Source organism: Carassius carassius, chromosome 16 (genome assembly GCF_963082965.1).
Source record: "Carassius carassius chromosome 16, fCarCar2.1, whole genome shotgun sequence".
Classification (NCBI taxonomy): Eukaryota; Metazoa; Chordata; class Actinopteri; order Cypriniformes; family Cyprinidae; genus Carassius; species Carassius carassius.
Window position 1 is genome coordinate 29,093,499 of NC_081770.1, and position 20,750 is coordinate 29,114,248.

The following is a 20,750-nucleotide window of genomic DNA, read 5'->3' on the forward strand; positions in this document are numbered from 1 at the left end:
TTGCCAATTCCGTACTCCACTCCTGGAAAGAGGGCTCCCCTGGGTTCTTCCAGTTTCTCATTATTATTTGTTTTCCTACCATTATACTAGTCTGAATAAAGTCCGCTGCTCCGCAGTTCGATGTCATCTGTGGATCATTTAAAACATACAACCTCGGACAGAACTCCAGACCAGTCCGGGTAATATTTTCAATGCGGTCATGAATCTTTAGCCAAAAATTCTGAATCATGGGACATTCCCAGAGCAAATGAAAAAGAGACCCTTCTGAACTACAGCACTTCCAGCAGTCTGCATTATCTCTCAGCTTCAGCTTAAACAGCCGAGTCGGAGTCCAGTAAAATCGATTAAGAATCTTAAACTGGATTAGTCTAATTTTAATGTCTCTTGAAACCCTCTTAATATTTTCACAGATACGATCCAATTCTTTATGTGTAACATGAATGTTCAAATCTGCCGACCAAGTTAACATTGTTGCATAAGATATGGTAACTGTCTGTTGAAATAACATTGCTTAAAAGATAGCAGCTTCATGCCCCAAACCCATTATTTTCGTAGTCTGAGAAAGAAGGTTTGACTGCTGAGGTTCTATTCCTTTCCCTATGACAGCAATTAGCAGGTGACACATTTGAAGATACTTCCAGAAATTATTTCTGGACAAATTGTATTCACCTGCTAACCTTTCAAATGATTTTATATTATCCCCCTCATACAAGTTTGCAAGTGTAATAATTCCTTTTTCTACCCAATCTTTCCATAGAATAGAATGTTTATTAATATGTAAGGTTGGATCATTCCAAATACAGGATTCAGAATTAAGATAAACATTAATATTAAAAGCTTGAGAAAACTTCTTCTACACATTACAGAGGTTGGATATGATGGGGTGAGATTTTAATTTGGATGGTATATTGCTAGACAAAGCATTTATAGAGGAAAGTGGTGAGAATAATCTCTGTTCAATCTCAAACCAGGGAGGAGCTCTCTCAGGTGGCAGTGTCCACTGAGCTATATGTCTCAAGCAGAAGGCATAATGATACAGGGCTAGTTTGGGGAGGCCCATGCCACCCTTATAGATTCGCACCTGTAGCCTTTCTAATTTTATCCTTGCGCGTTTACCATTCCATAAGAACTTTTTGCAAATTTGATCGAATCTTTTAAAGTATTTTTGGGGTATTGTAATAGGCAGGCATTGCAGCAAATAATTCAACCTCGGGATACAATTCATCTTCAGGACGTTGACCTTTCCCCATAATGATAAAAATAGAGGTGACCATCTGTCTGTATCTAATGAAATTTTATTAAAGAGTGGATTCAAACTCTTTTCGATTATTTTATCAATTTGGTGAGGAAAGAGAATACCAAGATATGTTATGCCTTCACTAGGCCACTGAAACAGCTCCGCCTGAAATAAAGTTCTTGGACAGTATAACGTCAATGGAAGGGCCTCTGACTTGGACCAGTTGACTTTATACCCTGATATCTTGGAGAACGATTCAATAACGTCCAATAATGCTGGGACTGATCTTGCTGGGTCCGAAGCAAGCTACAAGATGTCGTCCGCGTAAAGCAGGAGCTTATGTGTAGACTCATTAATTTTAACTCCCTGAATATTCTGATTCTTGCGAATGGCTGCCGCAAGAGGCTCAAGAGCTAGACAGAAAAGCCCTGGCGATAATGCAGAGCCCTGCCGGGTGCCTCTATGAAGTGTGAAATAAGAGGAAATCAAACCATTTGTTCTCACTGCGGCCTGTGGGTCTTTGTAAAGAATATCTATCCATCTGAGAAAAGATTGACCAAAACCGAATGTTTTAAGCGTATGAAACATATACCTTCATTCTAGCCTATCAAACGCTTTCTCAGCGTCGAGTAAGATAGCTGCTGTTGGATCGTTGGAGTCCCGCACCGACCACATAATATTTATAAGGCATCTCACATTATCAGAAGAATTTCTCCGTTTAATAAAGCCCACTTGATCAGGGTGGATAAGTGACCCAAGTGTTTTATCCAATCTATTTGCAAGTATTTTAGATACAAGTCTACAATCCACAGATATTAAGCTTATTGGACGATAGCTTTTACAGTCAGTCGGGTCCTTTTTTTTAAGTATAAGAGAGATAATTGCTTGGTTTAAGGAGGAGGGTAATTTGCCAGATTTAAATGCTTCTGCAAGCATATTTTCAAATAATGGTAATAAGTCTTCTGTATAGCATTTAAAAACTTCTGCTGTAAACCCGTCTTGGCCTGGGGATTTACCTGATGGTAGGGTCTTAATTGCATCAAGTATCTCCTGTGAACTAATAGGTAAATCTAAGTCCTCCTGTTGTGATACACTCAACTTAGGAAGGTTTAATTTGTTAAGAAATGACATTATCTCTTTGTCTGTGGCATTGTTTTCAGATGTGTAAAGATTTATATAAAATTTCTTAAATACATCATTTATTTCCCTAGATTTGGTTACCAGGCTTCCATCCTCAGCCATCACTGCTGCTACCGAAGATTTGCAATTTTTTTTGTTTAATGTACCTAGCCAAAAATTTCCCTGCTTTATCCCCAGATTCAAAAATAGTCTGCCTGGCCCTGAACAGAAGATATTCCGTTTTTTTTGGATATTATAATATTATATTCATATTTAAGGTGAGTCAATTCTTTTAAAATAGGTTCAGATATATTCCTTTTAAATTTAGCTTCAGTGTTCTTAATTCTCCTTTCCAAATCTGTAAGTTTAGCAGCATTGACCTTCTTCTTATAAGAAGAATATTGAATAATAAATCCCCTTAAAAAGGCCTTCATGGCCTCCCAAGCCACTATGGCAGAGGGGGCTGTGGGTACATTGGTCTCCAAATATAACCTAATCTGGGCTCGAAGATCTTCCTTAAATCCTACATCTTGTAATAAAGATGAATTAAAACGCCACATCTGTGATCTTTCCGTTTCCTGATATGGGATAATTTGTAGTCTGACCATGGCACGGTCTGTCAGCAGAATGCTATCAATTAAACAGGATAGTGTCGCAGGTAGCAAGGAGCTGGAAATTAGAAAAAAATCTATTCTTGAATAAACTTTGTGGGCTCCTGAGTAAAAAGTATAGTCTCTGTCCGTTGGGTGGTTCAACCTCCACACATCTATTAGGCCCATAGATGAACACATTCTCTTAACCAGTAAGGCAGAATCAGGCATTCTACTTAATGTTGGTTTACTTCTATCAAGGATCTTGGATTTTGATCTAAGACAAAATTGAAGTCTCCTCCCAGAATTATGGGGTACTGTCCATTATCATGCAACTTACTTTCTAAGTCTATGAAAAAATTAGGGTGATCAACATTGTGTGCATATATATTGACGAGTATCAGAGCATGTCCTTGTATCTCTGCTAGTATTATAATTATTCTGCCTTCCTCATCTTTAACCTCCCTCCTGAGCCTGAACTGTAGGCTTTTGTTAATTAATATAGCTACTCCTCGACTTTTAGATGACCCAGCGCTAAATGAAACATGTCCTACCCAGTCCCTGCATAATTTAACTGATTCTTGTGGACAACAATATGTTTCCTGCAAGAATACTACATCTTGTTTTTTAGTTTTCAGATGTCCCAATATTTTCTTCCTTTTGATTGGACACCCTAGGCCATTCACATTCCAAGTTGAATAATATAATGTCCTCCCACTACTTGTCATGAGCAATCTTAATATATTTTAGAATAGGATAGGTGGCCATTCTATAACATAAGATCCATGGTGCAACATAAATTACAAGAAAAAAGAAAAAGAAAAAAAAAACTTAATATTAACCAGTAACGATATCACTAACCAGCAGACTGCAAACCAGTCTGACACAAAGAACAATAGAACAAGGAACATTGTTGAAATAAAACAAAAAGGTGAATCTCTTAGGTCCATGACTTAAGGAACAGGGGCAGCCCGGAGACCCACCGTCCTGAGTATAATATACAAAATTGTGTTCAGGTATTAGATTAAGAAGAACATAAGGATTTCTATACAAAAATAAAAAAATTGTTGGCCTTACATGCCCTGGCTATAAAAACAAAAACAAAAAACAAACAAAAAATCTCAAAAATCAGCCTCTAAATGATTTATGAAATGCAAAGCCGGTAATTTGTCCATGTCCAAATAACAAAACAGAGGCCAGCTCGCATATCACACCCACTACTTCACATACTGTTACTTTCCCGAGCGTACGGACATAGCAAGATCTTGTAGTTTCCAAGTCACATCCATAACGTGCCCGGATCGCATATGACGTTCTAACAGAGTGTCAGACATGTACCTCAGCGTCTCTCGATGTATTCCATTGCTTTATCTGGGAAATCAAACACCCGTGGACTCTGTCCATTGATGAAAATTTTCAGAAGTGCAGGGTAGAGCATGCCAAACTTTATCTTGTGCTCATGGAGGGCTTTCTTGCAGCGGGAGAATTATTCTCGCTTCCTTTGCATCTCCCTCGAATAATCCGGGAAAATCATAACTTGTTTGGCAAAAAGCCTTTCTTAAATATGTCAGCTATGAGAAAAAGCTTCAGTAACAGTCTATTGGGCATTTATTATAAATAATTTATATAAAATAATAATTTATATTTTTTATATAAATAATAATTTATAAATGTATTGTATTATTATTAAAAAAAGAGCTTTACTTGTGTTTTACTCATCATTTTACCATATGTTGTTCTAGTAATTTTTGTACTTAAGTAACATTTTTATTTTATTTTAAGTTTTAACTGAAGTTTTTAAAGTTGAAGTTATCATCATCTAATATTTTATTCTACTATTTATTACCTTTTTTCGATTAACAAAAACAACTAATTTTTAAAGTTATATTTACATATTTTACATATATTCAGTTCATATATTTAAATAAACAAAATGTTTACGATATACATTAATTTTCCCAAACTCAAAAAAACTGGGGACACATTTTAAACCAGCTTGGCTCATGAATATTAAACAGATGATGTAACTTTCGCCCAGTAGTGATTTGCTGAAAGGGAGTTAAGTGGGTGTTAGCTATAGGAGGATTACCGCTTATCACTTGTACATTCGTTCAATCCACTGCTGATGCAACCGGTTGGCAGAAGCTTCTTCTTCGTCTTGAAGTCTTTGTATTTCAAAAGTTATTTTTTGTTGTCACAACATGGCAAAGTTAAAAGCAACTGCCAAAATATACATTTTTAGAAGTAGGTCTAGTTAAATCACAGATTGTTTTGTCAGGGTGGCATGTTTAGTCTACTGTGTGCCATAAATAAAAACAAGACACTTCAGATCATCAGGTTGTGTATCTGTACACCAACACTCACACACATTAGATCAAAGACACCCATCTGAATTGCTTCCAGCTTCATGTCGATCCAGAAAGGCAACATCGTTTGACTTCAAAAAGGGAAAGGTAAACGAAAAGGGAGTTGCGAGTTTCTCGCGAGGTGCCTGTGGAAAGACAACATCCCTATATGACTGCAGCTCATGGCAATACTACATTCAATTGTTTTCATAGGTCTTTTTCAAAGAGCACAATAAAGCTGTAAGTGTGATGCTTTCCCTGACAAGTGCCTTTCAAATTGTTCCATCAGTGCTGTGAAATGCAGGGGCAATTGCTCGACCCGGCAAAGCACTGCTCGACGCACTTATCAGTAAATGGCCAACAGTGCAAGCAAGCGCAAGCTGAGAGATGCTATCATAACCCCGTGGATACCTGGAAAATGCATTGCACTGTGTGACACGATTTAGATTTGCAGAGTTGCATCGCACAGATTAGCTGGTTGGAGGAGTGAAGATGTAAATATGAAATTATCAAGGATAACATTTTCCGGAATGGAAAACCAGTTGTTTAAACACATAGGAAGGTGGAAATTGTTGATTTTTCTGTATAATTTTTTTTTTTTTTGCAGAAAACTTTTTTATTAAAGCAATTATGTTTGAACACATCTGCTCTACCATTCAAACTCTGCTATAGGGTTTTTATGCATTTATGTGAAATATTTCACTCAGATTATACATTCTGTCATCATTTGGTCAGGTCATTAAAAAAATAATAAAAAATAAAAAAAAGGAAATGAACAGGGTTATTATTGTTAGATAAGACTACACAGGAATATAAAAATAAAACTTTACTTGAAATAAAAGTAACATTAACCGAAATAATGTAATTAAATATATTAAAAGTTTAATAAAACAATAAATTAAAATAATAACATTTTGTTAATAATAAAAGCTACTTCCGCTATTTGATAAGGCAACATTTAGTTTAGTTTAGATTGAAGTACTAAAATAAAGTAAATCACTCAAAAGAAAAACTAAAAGTAAAGAAAAAACATTAAAAATACAATAACTTGAGTTTATAAACTTTAACTTATGATAGCTAAAAAAATTAAAAAACAATATTAATATTTACTATAATAGCAAAAAATAATCATCAGTACTAAAATAGAATTTTGTATTAGCTTTTATTTTACCCTTAGTTCAAGTATTAGTAGTTTTACTACTACTATTATTATTATTATTATTATTATGTTGCCAAAACATTTCCATTATTTTTATTTCATTGAAAAAAAGTTGTTTTTACAGTATACCATTATACAAACCTACACTACAAGTGACATGTGTGATGTGAAGTAGCATAATAGATTTGAATCAAATTAAAGATTTAATGTTAAGCTATTATTTGCCAATAATCTCACAAATTATTCACAGTTGTGCTAAAATAAAATATGACACCAATGAATTTGAACTAATGCCACTAAAGAAACAGATATTTTAAAACATTAGCGCGTGTAAAACAGATAACAGAGCTTTCATTTATGGCTGAATAAGTCCTTTAATGCGACAACAACAGGAAGCTTCCTTGTCATGGAGAGTGTAAGACCTCAAGGCCTTCTCTCCACAGAGAATCCATCTCTCTTTTTGCACCATACATGCCCCCTTCATCCACAGGGCTCTTTATATCATTAGTTTATGTCCGCTACAAAATATAACACCACAGGGCCTTTCATTTATTTATCTGGCACTTGGATGAAGCCCATGGCAGGGCTGGATGGAGAAGCGTGCCAGCTGGGTCAGTGAGTGTCCAGGCCTCTGGCTGGGTTCACGATCTCCAGTGAACAAAACGAATCGGCTCAGAAGCCTTCAGACACCGTTGTGCTCGGTTCGGTCTCCACGAGCACCAGGCACCATCTCTATCAAACGTGACACAGTTTCGAAGGCACCAGTGAGATGGTTTTCTATTATTAGAGTAATGTTCCTTCCATCCATTCAACTCTGAACAGGAATACGCTGCAAGCAGCAAACGAACTTCGCTTGTGCGATCAAGTAAAAACCGGGTGTTTCTTCAACTTTAGGCCTATGGAATGAACGCACACTTACAGAGTTTGTTTGTTTTGATCTAAAATATCCAGTGGTCACAATTTCAGTTGTTCTGCAAAAATTTTGTTCCAATAGGACTTAACATGGAGATCTGAACACAGGCAAAACATTTCCTGAATAAGTTGGTCATGCGGATTTGAAGTTATGACTTATAAAAAGTTAGGTTTGGAAGTTATTTCCATGTTAATGATGAATCTACACTTGATAATAGAATAATGGCTCTTTTTGCTTGTGAAATTTCACCAAAATGTTGCTAATGTGACCACACCTGAAAGAAATGTTTAATTTTTTTTTTTAAATAAAACTTCCCACTCATTTTGTCATGTTAAGGCTAATTACAGAGCTAGCATTTTATGCAACAAAAATTTACACAATTAAATAATATATAGATTTTATTTTTCAATAATTTGAAAAGAAAGAAGAATCTTCTTTCAAAACAATTAAAAGTCTTTACCGACCCCAAATGTCTGAATGGTAGTTTATAACAAAAACGCCAGTAAAAATAATAATTAAAATCAACACAAAGAGCCTGTAGTTGATGAAACATCTCTACATGTACAGCACAGTTTCTCAAAAGAGTGTCAAGAAATTTGACACTTGAAGAATAAGTCTTAGCACCCCATCATCTGAATCACTGAACCCACATGAAGCCAGTGAAAGTCACAAAACACTTGGTTTTCCCTAAAAACCATCAGCATAATCGTCTCCAAAAACGATCAATCTTACCCTCAATAGAGTCTCTTTTTGGCAGGATGGTGACGGCACCGATGGCGGCGTCCTCAAGGCCTTGAATAGGGCTGTTCTTGGCCCCCCAGCTATCCGACCCGATCCACAGGAAATGGCCCACTTGATCGGCTCTTTTGCTGGCGTTAAGGATCCCCCTGCGAACATTCCCACACAGGAAACCATTACCGTGACTTCGAAGCCCTTTGTGACTCTTTAACAGCACTGGAGATGTGGGCTAGCGATTGTAATAGCATCCAGATTGAATCGTTGTAGTGTATGAAATACAAAAAAAAAAACAATTTTCAATGGGTTTGCTTGAATGATGACATGTTGATGACATTAATCAATACCCCAAGAGGCTGGGCTTATCCAGCAAACAAGATATGAAGCCATGAAGTGCACCCTTGAGTTTTATTTAAGTAATAGCTTTCAGGCAAGTAGAGTATTGACTTGTTATCTTCGAGAACTTTCTATGTCGTTATTTTTGGAGCTCGAAAGGGAGCAATTAATTGATTGAAAATTAAATTTTCTTTAGCTCTGTCTTGCGATTTCCGTTTTCTCTTTCTCTCCTGTCAACAGCTTACCGAATGTCTTCGTCATAAGCAAAAATAATGACCGCCCGGGCATGACGGGTCTCCAGGAGCTGTCGGATAATCTTGTCAAAATCAGCCGGCTTGTGGTCGTGAGGGATCTTCAGGGACTGAGCGATGCAGATTCCACCTACAGAAAGAACAGAAAGAGACCCTTGAGTGACAACAAAAAAACAAAAACAAAGAACTTTTCTTTAAGGTTGGCATACAGTTCCCATTCAGTTGTTTTTGGAACCAAAAACTAATCTTTCCAGAATGTTGTTAGGAGGTTTTTGTGAAAACCCATAGATGATGTATAAAAAGTATTCCTTAATGGGGTTTTTTTTTTGTTGAGTTTTATGATCAAAAACAGAACATTTCAGGGCTTTATTTAATTACAACCTACAGAGTTATTATTAGAATTTATTTATTTATTTATTTATTTGTTTCTTTGGATTTAATTTTTATAACCTTAATGGAATAAAGTTTTCCGAACATAAATTAAACTTGCAGGGTTAATTTATGCATTTGCAATCTAAAGAGAACCTATTATCTATCTAATCAGACACTAACCTTTCCAGAATGTTGCAGGTTATTTTATTTTATTTTTTTATTGACAACTTAAATAACATATACAGAAAATGTTGATTTTTAGGTTGTATTTCTATAATTCTAAAGTAACCTTCATAGAACATTGAAGGGAGTTATTTTTATGACAACCTAAATATAACCTACACAGAAAATCCTCTAATGGTTATTACTATTTTTAAAACCATAAACCAACCTTTCCAGAATGACACAAGAATTGGGCCAATGTCTATTTAAGACCCCTGACCTAGAAGAATTTATTTCCCACAAATATGATGAATATCACATAGGAACGTCCTGAACAGCCCTGCCAAGAAAAAGTGTTAGGATTTGTCAAAATCCATCAACAGTTCTGCAGGTTTTGATTTAGACAGAAATGGAATATGTCACTCTTTCTTACCAACCATTTTCAAGACATTCACCATTTAAATTCAACATGATGGACAGGATCGCTCTGCTCAGGAACATCACAATTCCACGCTGTTTAGTAAAGATGTAAGCGAAAGTGAAATACAACTTCATCTTTTTATAGTTTGCAGGTTGATGAAGACTCCAAATCTCTCTGTTGATTTATTAGATGACCAGCGTCGATATCTGAGTCCAATGCCTGCTGCTCTGGAGAGTCGCTTTTATGAGCGTGGCATCAGAAGATCGGAAATGCGATAAAAAAGGACAGACATACGACATAAACCCATGGCTGCTGCTTCAGTATGCTGGCTGCTCTGGAAAGAGAGGCGCTGAACTTGGCATCACTCCCTGTTTGTCTCACTGAAATCCCACAGCCGCACTCTTGTGTTCCCGTTCACTGCACAGTGTACTTAGCCATGGGAATTTTCCCCATTATCGGGGAATGTTCACTGGGGAAGCTCATACTGTGCTGCCATTCTGAGATAGACAAATCCCACAGAGCAGAATGAATGTCAGAATAGGGGTTGTTCATTGCGATTCAAATGCGCTTTGTCACACAAATGTGAAAACACATGCTCAAATGATAATGCTGTCTAGGTTTCCAATGTACTTTACAGTTTTGCTCACTAAGTTCACTTTTGTATTCCAAACGCTTTGTAGATCAGTTCATGAAAATCATGAAACAACATCAGTGGCTGATTCGTTAGATTGATTCAAACAGGCTAACTCAAAGAGTATATGAAAAAGCAGAAGCAAATATAGTTGAGTCATTGAATCAGTCTTGCAGTATGTTTCTTTTCATTCAGCATTTTCTCGCCTTTTTAACTTATTACTTTACATTTATTCAGACTACAATCTTCAGGTAAAGTCAGGTAAAAAAGATTTCTTTATTACAAAGTAGGATTTTTTTTCCTGTTTTGCACATCAGCTTGTGTGAATCTTAAAAAAATATATATATATATTGTCACTGATAGATTCATTGAGTGATTCATCAGGATGATTCAAAGCAAAGTTTGTAGAATCATGTAAGGATTATATGATTCTTTTTGACTGAATTTTGAATTTTCAGCCCAATCACATGGTAATTCATACCTATTTTAAGAGGTGACTAATTCATACAAATTTGGATGACCTCAGTCACGCAAATTCCTACCATTTTCACTAAATTGTTCATATTTTATGAGTTACACAATTCATATGAATTTGTAATAATGACCTACTCCTAACACCGCCCCTAAACCTACCAGTCACTGGGGTCTAGACAAAACGTACAAAATCGTATGTATGTTAGCAACCTCCTAAAACACGTATGAATTGGTAGTGAGATAACGTTGGACTTTTCCCATTTTGGGGTATGATTCTTTTCAATCAGCTCTTTGTTTACTATTTTCCTACCTTTATAATTTATAACTTTACAATAATCCAGACTGCAAATTACAACTCGGGTAAATTGAGATTCTTCTATTTTAAAATATGATTTATCTATATTTGTTTTGCAAATCAGTTTATAAGAAACATGAATAAGGATAATGACACTAACAGATTCATTGGAATCATTCAAACAAAGTAACTTGGGATGACAGGATACTTTTTGACCAAAAGTTCATATGAATCATACATGAATCAGACTTGAGTGGTCTTTTGGTATGTTTCTTTAACATTTTCCTGCCTTTTTAACTCATTAGATTACATCAATTTAGACTAATAACATTTAACTCTGCTAAAATTAGATTATTTTATTATGAAATATGATTTTCCTCTTTGTTGTGCAAATCAGCTCATGCTAATCACCAAAGAGAATAACGACACTGACAGATTCAGTGATTGATCCGGTGAAATTAACTCGAATATACTCAAATGTAAATTATTTTTGACCAAATGATTAAAAGAATCCATTTATGTGAGCCATTTGTTCAAACTCAGGTAAAATAAGTTATTTATTATAAAGTGTGATTTCTTTATCTTTGTTTTGCAAATCAGTTTGTGGGAATCATGAAAAGGAATTATATCACTGACAGATTCATTGACTGATTCGTTGAAATTATTCAAATTGAAAACTGTGGAGTAACTGATTTTTTTTTTTTTTTTTTTTACCTGGATTGATTAAAAGAAGCACCTCACACGACTAATTTTTGCATTAATCAGATTTGACTCATTTTTCAGTATTGTCATTGTTTTATTTGCCATTTTCCTCTCTTTTTACCTATCAGACTACAAACTTAGGTGAAATAAGTTATTTATTATAAAGTGTGATTTCTTAATCTTTGTTTTTGCAAATCAGTTTATGTGAATCATTAGAAAGAACAGTGAAGTTGACAGATTCAGTGACTGATTCATTAGAATGATTGACCATTTTACAAATTCAGCAATTTGATATGTGTAACAGATTCAATCTGGAAAACCAAATTTAGATGAAAACAATATAGAAATGAGTTATACTGCACTAAAGTCAGTTAGATTTTGATAATTTGTCATTTCCTGCTGTACTGTACCATCAGATTAAACGGCTATACCATGAAAGGAAGTCCAAAATCGGAATCTTTCCGGCCTTTCGAGTTGAGTTAATGCGATTTAATTGATCTGTCAACTAATGTTAACTGACCAATTAGGATCTTCCAGAAGCATGTCACCAAATGGCAGGAGTCACTGTAAATTGACATGGACAGGCCCTGCAGACACCAATTATAATTAAATCCCTCTTAGCCATGGGTTTCAATCCCAACAAGCCTCGAAAAAAATACACAATACATGCTGACAATGTATGCGGCATGAATCACCAAAGCGGATACAGACTGTATTTTCCCTATACAGCTCGCCATGAAATCTCTATAATGTAATCCAGCCATTGTTTACGGCGGTCTGTGTTTTTTGTAAAACACTGTTCACCAACGCTGGCTTTCTTCTCAGTCGAGATACTTTGAAGTGTGTTGGTATGTATCATTGTTAAACCACTGCAGATCTCTGTCACTAATTTCAGTCTTGAAATATACCTATGGACAGTTTCTTAACTCAAATCCCTGTTACTATATCATAAACTCTATTGAAACCTGATTTCAAATGCCTTTATTCGTATGTACATGTGGCAGATGCTTGAATTTAAAGTGATGTACAGTACAGTTCATTCAAGCTCTACATTTGATCAGTATTTGCAAACATGTAACTCTGGCTTTTCGAAAGCTGTGCGTTTCTGAGCTGATGCTGAGGGGGAAAAACTGTAGAATACTTTGAAATGTTATAAACATGGTAAAATGTGTGAAACACAGCTAGTTGAAAGAAGAATAATCTATTATTATTATTATTATTATTATTATTATTATTATTAATGTTAAACTTAAAAATGTTGCTTTGCCAATTAACTGAAATAAGTGAAAGCTGAAGTACTAAAATAACAAACAAAAAAAACACACATAATAAATGAAAACCAAACAAAAATATGCAAAAAAGGCTATTGTAACAACAACAACAACAACAATAATAATAATAATAATAATTATTATTATTGTTGTTGTTGTATAAAATAATAGTAATAATAATTATTAATTTATTATTATTATTATTATTATTAGTAGTAGTAGTAGTAGTTCATACTATTATGTATTGAATGGTGTTTTGTTGTGTAATGCTGGATTTTTTTTTTTTTTTTTTTTACAATTAACGATTAAGCACTTCAAGACATTACTAAATAATAATAATAATTTTACATATTTAACATCTATAATGGTTAACTGTCTAACATTACTGAATAAACCAGTACAGCTGCGCTGGGTTACAGGACTAATATTCGTTTTAAAACTATGCATGCTTTCAACTCAGAGCTCACTTTAAATTTAAGTGCTGCTGACAGGACAAGCTCAAAGAGATAAAAGTGAAGAGATCTGATCAAGTAAAACCAGTTTTAGTAGCAGGACTCTGACATTTCTCAAGGCCAGTACTGTTATTCGCGTCCATAAAGCCGGATGTCACTCTTCGCTGCTGGAGACAATCACTAACAGACTGCAGTGGCCTGACTTGGAGCTGGTTCCTCAGCTCGCAACGTCTGAAATGACCAGCGCAATCCAGGACAAACCACGAGACGTAATCACTTTCTCAAAGAACTCCCGCTTTCATCCATGTTTACTCAAAGTATTTTACATTTAACAAATTGAAAAGAAAAACAAAAACAAACGTACAGATCATATACTAACTACACAAATGTCCAAGATAAATATCTTGATTGGGAAATTATCATTTAAATATGAAATACATTTGTAAATTAAAATGTTAAAATAAATTACAAATATCAAATAAGATCTTATAAATACTATAAAATATTAAATCATTTTAGTAGAAGTAATAATAATAATACATTAAAATTAAGATTTTTATTTTAATAGGACAATAAAAAAGTACATTTAAAATAAAAATGTAATTAAAAATACATAAATATAATAATAAAACTTATAACTTACTTAAGTTTTTAGTTTTATTGCAGTCCAAAACAATATTTCTGCATGTTGCCTATTACATTTTTTAGCGGTTTCATAAATTATTGTTATATCATATTGGACTTTTTTGGAGTTTTTATTCTTCTCCCCAAAAAAATTTACTCTGAGAAATAATTACTGGAGTAAAACCATGACAACTGCAAGCCCATTCTCAACCTATTAAAAATGAAAACACTTGTAATTGTGAATCATTTATCTACTATATATGTGTTCGGTGGTTGTGGCTTGTTTATATCAGCTTTTTCTTGGCCTACATCGCAAAATGCAATGGTGCTTTATTTCTCCCAACATGGCAAATTGGAGTGACCTACAAATGCTTGATTTACGACTTTCCAGTGCTGTTTTCTGTTCTTTTCTCACATAAAATGTAAGACAAATGAGTTTACATCAACATATTTCCTGATTCGTTTCAAACCGCCACACTAAAGCCTAAATCACGCATGTCGACGCTCCGAGAACAGTGTTTTGATGAAGAGTTTCTGGTAATTGGTTCTTTGGAGATTGTTGATGCCTCGTCTTTTCATCACGGGGCTTCAACAGCCATCAGAGACACTCAGAGAAATACATTTTTGAGATTCGAGACACTTCCCGTCATTAAGGGGTAATTTATGCTACATGAATGTGGAGAGCACTGTTTAAATCAAACAGCAAAACCACAACTGGCATCAACATGCAATCAGATGCTCGGAAGCAGGTGGATTCACCGCTGAGATGATGAGCACCTTACTTTTTTTTCAGTTCAAATAACTAAACACTGTTATATAAAATTACATTTACTTAATCATAAAACAAGACTTTGCATTTTTTCCTTCTTTTGTTTTTATGACCATGTGGGCAGATATTTGCTCTTGTGTTGAACTTAAACTTATTTAATTTTGATATATTTTTTTAGAAAACAAGTTGAAAACAAATTATAAATGGGATAAGAAAAAAATAATAATTGCATTTTCCTTTTGAAACGTTAAGCATAATCATACTTTAACTTATCACAATTTATTGAGTTTTTGGCTTGAATTAAGAGAAAATATCTGCCAAAAGTGTAAGAAAAATAATCTTATCATCAAAAGGATATGAATTAGTGTCAGACGGTCGTTGTTTTAGAAAAAGGCGCACGAACAAGGAGTGGAGATCATGTACTATTTTAATAAACAAACACACGTAGACCATTCAAATAAGAATGTATCAAGGAAAAGGGTTAACAGAATGAGCTCAAACTCAAATAGCGCAGATACCAAAGGGGCAGACAGGTGATGAGGATAACTAAAAACCAGGAACATGTGATCTAAGTGAACGAAGATTAACTAAACAGGTGCAAACTGGAACTTAATGAAAAACAAACACTTGACTGATATATTACCCAGTAATATCTGGGGGGGGGGGCAGGCACCCTGGAGGCTGGTGCAGGACAGGAACAGGGTGGAGAGCCTTCAGGGGTGGAACAGGCAGTTCGGGTTGACATGGCAGATCAGGAGACTCAGGAGGCCATGGCAGATCAGGAGACTCAGGAGGCCATGGCAGATCAGGAGACTCGGGAAGCCATGGTGGATCAGGAGACCCTGGAAGCTATCGTGGATCAGGAGACTCAGGAAGCCATGTTTGATCAGGAGACTCAGGAAGCCATGGCGGATCAAGAGACTCAGGAGGTCACGGTGGATCAGGAGGCTCGGGACACCATTGTGGTTCAGGAGACTCGGGAAGCCATGGTGGACCAGGAGACTTGGGAGGCCATGGTGGATCAGGAGACTTGGGAAGCCATTGTGGATCAGGAGACTCGGGAAGCCATGGTTGATCAGGAGACTCAGGAAGCCATGGTGGATCAGGAGACTCGGGAGGCCATTGTGGTTCAGGAGACTCGGGAGGCCATTGTGGTTCAGGAGACTAAGGAGGCCATGGTGGATCAGGAGACTCGGGTGGTCACTGCGGATCAGGAGACTCAGGAAGCCATGGTGGATCAAGAGACTCAAAAAGCCATGGTGTATCAAGAGACTCAGGAAGCCATGGTGGATCAAGAGACCCGGGAGGCCATGGCAGATCTTCCGTGGCCTTAGCCAGCTTGGCCTCTGGAATCTGTCCACCCCACTAAAGAATGTATTGGTGACAACTAGGAAATCGGGGGGGTCACTCAGGAAGAGCGGGCACTTGAGGGCACTCTAAAGGAGCGGGCACTGGAGGGAGCTCCGGAGGTTCAAGCACTGGAGGGTGCTCTGAAATGTGCTTACAAGGAGTCGCTCTGGAGATGAAGAATGGCTGGACAGGACGAGCAGAGAAGAAGGACAGCTTTCCAGAGCGGATTCTGTGGTGAGGATTGGAGCCGTTGGTGCGGTATGTGGGGGCTGGATGACGAGACTGAAAAATTGCGTCTCGTCGTCCAGTCCCATCTGAAAGCACACACCAAGGGCGGCGTTGTGCCAGCTCAGCTGGTAAACAAGCTCAAGGAAATCCTCCACATACTGCTCCAACCTCCAACCAGCCTGCCGCAAACCCCACAGCTTGTCCTCAGCCGTCATCATTGTCTGTATTTAGGTCCTGGATTCCATCAGGCAGTCGTGGTTTTAGAAAAAAAGCACATGAAGTAGTGGAGATAACGTAATCTTTTAATAAACAAACACACGTAGACCATTCAAATAAACAATCAAGGGCAAGGGAGAACAGAATGGGCTCAAACTCAAATAGGGCATACAGGTCATGAGGATAACTAAAAACCAGGAACAGGTGATCTAAATCAGGGGTTTTCAAACTGTGGGTCGCGACCCACTCGTGGGTCACGGAATGGAACAAGGTGGGTCGCACAAAGTCACTTGGCTGCAGCTAATTTTGCGTTTCAATGACACACAGACACTAACACAGTTCAGTCTAGGGCTGCACGAATGTGACGAGTGGGGCGGGGCCTAGTGCCATGGGAACAGAGCTAGGCCGGTGGAGTGATTGGGAAATGAGCAACACTCACCGGTCTCAAGAACCACGGAGGAGATCGGAAAGATACAAAAGAGGAGCGATGACAGTGAAGGACGAGAGAGGACCAGGCCTGGGTTTTATTTTGTGTTTGTTTTTTATTTGTGCACGGCAGTCATCCGAGAGGGGCTGTCGCGCTGTTTTGTGTTTATTTGGTTATTAAAACTTTGTTTGATTGTCCGCCGGTTCCCACCTCTTTCCACGAAGGAGTCATCGAGGCGGTGGGCTGGAGTGAGTTCGCCCCCCCCCCCCCCCCCCCCCCGGCAACTCACTCCAGCCCACCACATCGAGCACCCTCGGCGGCAGACTCCTTCGCCCTGCTCGATGGCACTGCGGATTCACCCCAGCGGCGAAGGATCTTCGGCAGCGCGCCCCTCCTTCCTCCCTGGCTTCGGCACCAGTGTAAAACATTAAAATCTTCACAATCACAGGAAGAAGGAGGCGGGAACTGGGAACCCACTCATCACAACGATATAGCCCACCAACATTAATAATGAACTGCAATATCCTTAGTGTGATTTTCAAATTGCAATTAAGTCCGTGTGCGTTGCGTGTTTTGAAGGTCTCAGAGCAATGTCATTAAAAGGTTCAATCGGTCTTTTTTTACCTATTTCACAATTATTTTAATCTCCAAACTGTTTTAGATAGTTCTGCTTTGCTTCTTATGCTTTTCTAAAAAAGTGTTGGATTGTGCTCCGTTCTCGCCGACACACACGGAAGGATCATGAATGCAACAAAACACAGCAGCGCAGATCACACTTCACTGGAGTGAGCCTGCTTCACGTTTTTATGGACACTACATATTTTAACGCCAGTAAACAAAAATTAAAACTTGTAAATTTGTAGTGAAATTTTCAGTTGTACTCTAAAATAAAATGGTTATTTTTCTTAAATACTTAATTTCTGTCATAAAAATTTTAAGTAAGATTAGGTTTAAAGTAATTTCACTCGTTGTTTTTTTTTTTTTTTTAATATTTTGGTGGGTCGTGAAATATATTACACTTGTCTAGGTGGGTCGTGGAATGGAAAAGTTTGGGAACCACTGATCTAAATGATTGAAGATTAACTAAACAGCAGCAAACTGGAACTAAATGGAAACCAACACTTGACAATTAGGTAAATTTTTTCTGACCACATTGGCAGATTATTTTAATTTTTCTTACGACATAATTCTGATGCATTTGACAGAAAACAAGAATTAATATTAATTCAAAATTAATGAGTTTTTGCTCAAACAGCAGCAATAATAAATATGCTAATGGGGTAAAAAAAAAATCTAAATTATGCTTAATGCATTTTGATACATTTTTGCAGTAAAGAAAGACAAGTATCTTAAATGAAAATGAAATGAGATTTTAATTAATGCAAGGGGAAAAAAATCTGCTAATGAAGAATGAAAAATAATACATTTTCCTTTGAATTAAGACTCTTTTTCAGGTCACACTGCATGAATTCAATTCTGATACACATTTTAGGTAAATCAGACTTAATATCTTATCAAAATTAAATTAAATTAAATTAAATTAAATTAAATTAAATTAAATTAAATTAAATTAAATTAAATTAAATTAAAATTAAATTAAATTAAATTAAATTAAATTAAATTAAATTAAATAATTTCTTTATTTAAAAATGTTTCCACATTTGTTCTGGTAAAAAAATGTTTATTTATTTTCAGTGCATTTTTGGTCCCTGTTGACATTAATAAACAAACAAACAAACAAACAAACAAACACATGAATGAATGAATGAATGAATAAATTAATGAATGAAAATTGTCTTACAAACTGAAAACAACATCAATGTGAGTAAAAGGTGAGAATTTCATTTCGGGGTGAACTATCCACTTAATGTTCTTCCAATGGATCAAGGAGAAAGTGTTTTTGTAATTAATCTGAGGAACATAATCCAGTATATAGATGCTATATAGTGTGAGATGGACGACTGACAGAGTTAATAAGCATATCTGTGTGATAGTAGTAAATTAAGGAGATTAAGCCTCAAAAATGAGAGCTAATCTGCTTCATGAACGAGGCTGGAGAGCGAGCAACTGGATTTCACTTACACACATTGATCTCACTCTAATCCCTCAAAAAGCCCATTTCCCACTGATTGTATCGCTGCGGTCCGGTCCGCACTGACATTTCTCTTATTTCAGGCTCTTCGTGGTTGTGTTACGGTGAGCCTTGATCCAATTAATCTCAGCTATGGCCAGTTTCCACTCAGAAACACTTAAACAATGCTTAATGCTATCGGCTGACATTTAAAGTCATGAGAAATTGTAAAATTGCATGGACATGAACCTACAGAAAAAAAGAAAACAAATGATCTCTCCCTCTCTCTCTCTCTCTCTCTCTCTCTCTCTTTAACAAGCATTGAGATGATGGAGGCTACAGTATGTGATTACATAAAGCCTTTAAAAACAATGCTAAATGCTAATAAATGTGCAACTAATGATACAATCTTGCACAGTGATTTTTGTAAATAAATAAATAAAAGAGTAGAAGCGTTTTTGTCGTTGATGTCAAATTATTTGCATCCGATCAAATTCTATGCAAATTGATACAAATTAATCAAATAAATACTTTAATGCAATTTTTTTGTCAGGCAGATTTGTTTACTTTAATACAATTAATAATTGTGTTACTGAGTTAGGTCACAATTTAAACATTTCTCACAAAAATTAAAATAGAGAAATTAATTAAATTAAAAATAAAAATAAATCTTTGTAACGCCACGCCAGCAGAGGGAGCCCTCGACCGAGTACTGACTGTGTTCCACTCCCTCTGCTTCACCTGTAACTTCCTGTTTGGTAGACATTTAAGCGTGGCCAGAGCCACAAGTACTTTGCGAAGTATTGCCAGCCTGCCTGCCTTACCGAGCGTTCTTCCCATTGCCATAGTTTGACTTTTTGTGTATGATCTTTGCCTGGTTTCCCTGTTTCTGCCTTTTGGATTTGCCCACTGTCTTGTTGTTTGGATTGGACTGCCTATCTATGTACGAACCTCTGCCTTCTAACGTTTATGATTCTCTGCCTACTGTTTTGGATTTGTCTGCTGTGGATGTTATTAAAATACTGCACATGGATTCTAACGCCGCCTCCGCGTCATTACAATCTTATAATGGCCAAATGATACCTTGTGAAAAAGAATTATGCTTAATATAAATAAATAAATAAATATGACTGCAAATAATATAATATTGTTGGAACAGAAGACCATATTTATTAATTCACTTAAATGCACCTTAAAAATCTGCACTTTGAATAATGTCAGGTTTTCAAAGTACATTTTTTTTTCACCCTTTAAAGAAGTACATTTGTTTTGATGTGCTAACATAATGAAGCACATGTAAAGTATTAGAGTACAATTATAAAATGAGATTAAAAAACACTTTATAATAACGTTCAGTTGTAAGTTATTAATAAGTAATTAGTTAATGATGAACTAATCATTTACAAGGCATGACTATGCATTCCTAAATGATTAATAAGTGATATATTAATATTTTGTGTCTATGTTTTATAAATTAAGTTATAAATCATTTACAAATGATTAGATGATGATAACTAATCATTTATAATTAATTGCATTATAAATATGTAAATACAATACATTGTTATTTATTTTCAATTAACAAACAATTAATAAAAAA

The 20,750-nt window shown here is 36.0% G+C and overlaps 1 protein-coding gene across 2 annotated transcripts in view; it reads right to left on the reverse strand.

Moving 5' to 3' along the window:
• The window catches only part of LOC132160087 (metabotropic glutamate receptor 7-like), a 205,469-nt gene that overhangs the window by 104,909 nt on the left and 79,810 nt on the right, over positions 1-20,750 (reverse strand). For both annotated transcript variants that reach the window (XM_059569796.1, XM_059569795.1), the window contains exons 3-4: positions 8,680-8,815; positions 8,096-8,250 (exon numbers count right to left, since the gene is read on the reverse strand). In XM_059569796.1, coding sequence (XP_059425779.1) covers positions 8,096-8,250; positions 8,680-8,815 — 291 coding nt within the window. The remainder of the gene's footprint in view (positions 1-8,095; positions 8,251-8,679; positions 8,816-20,750) is intronic.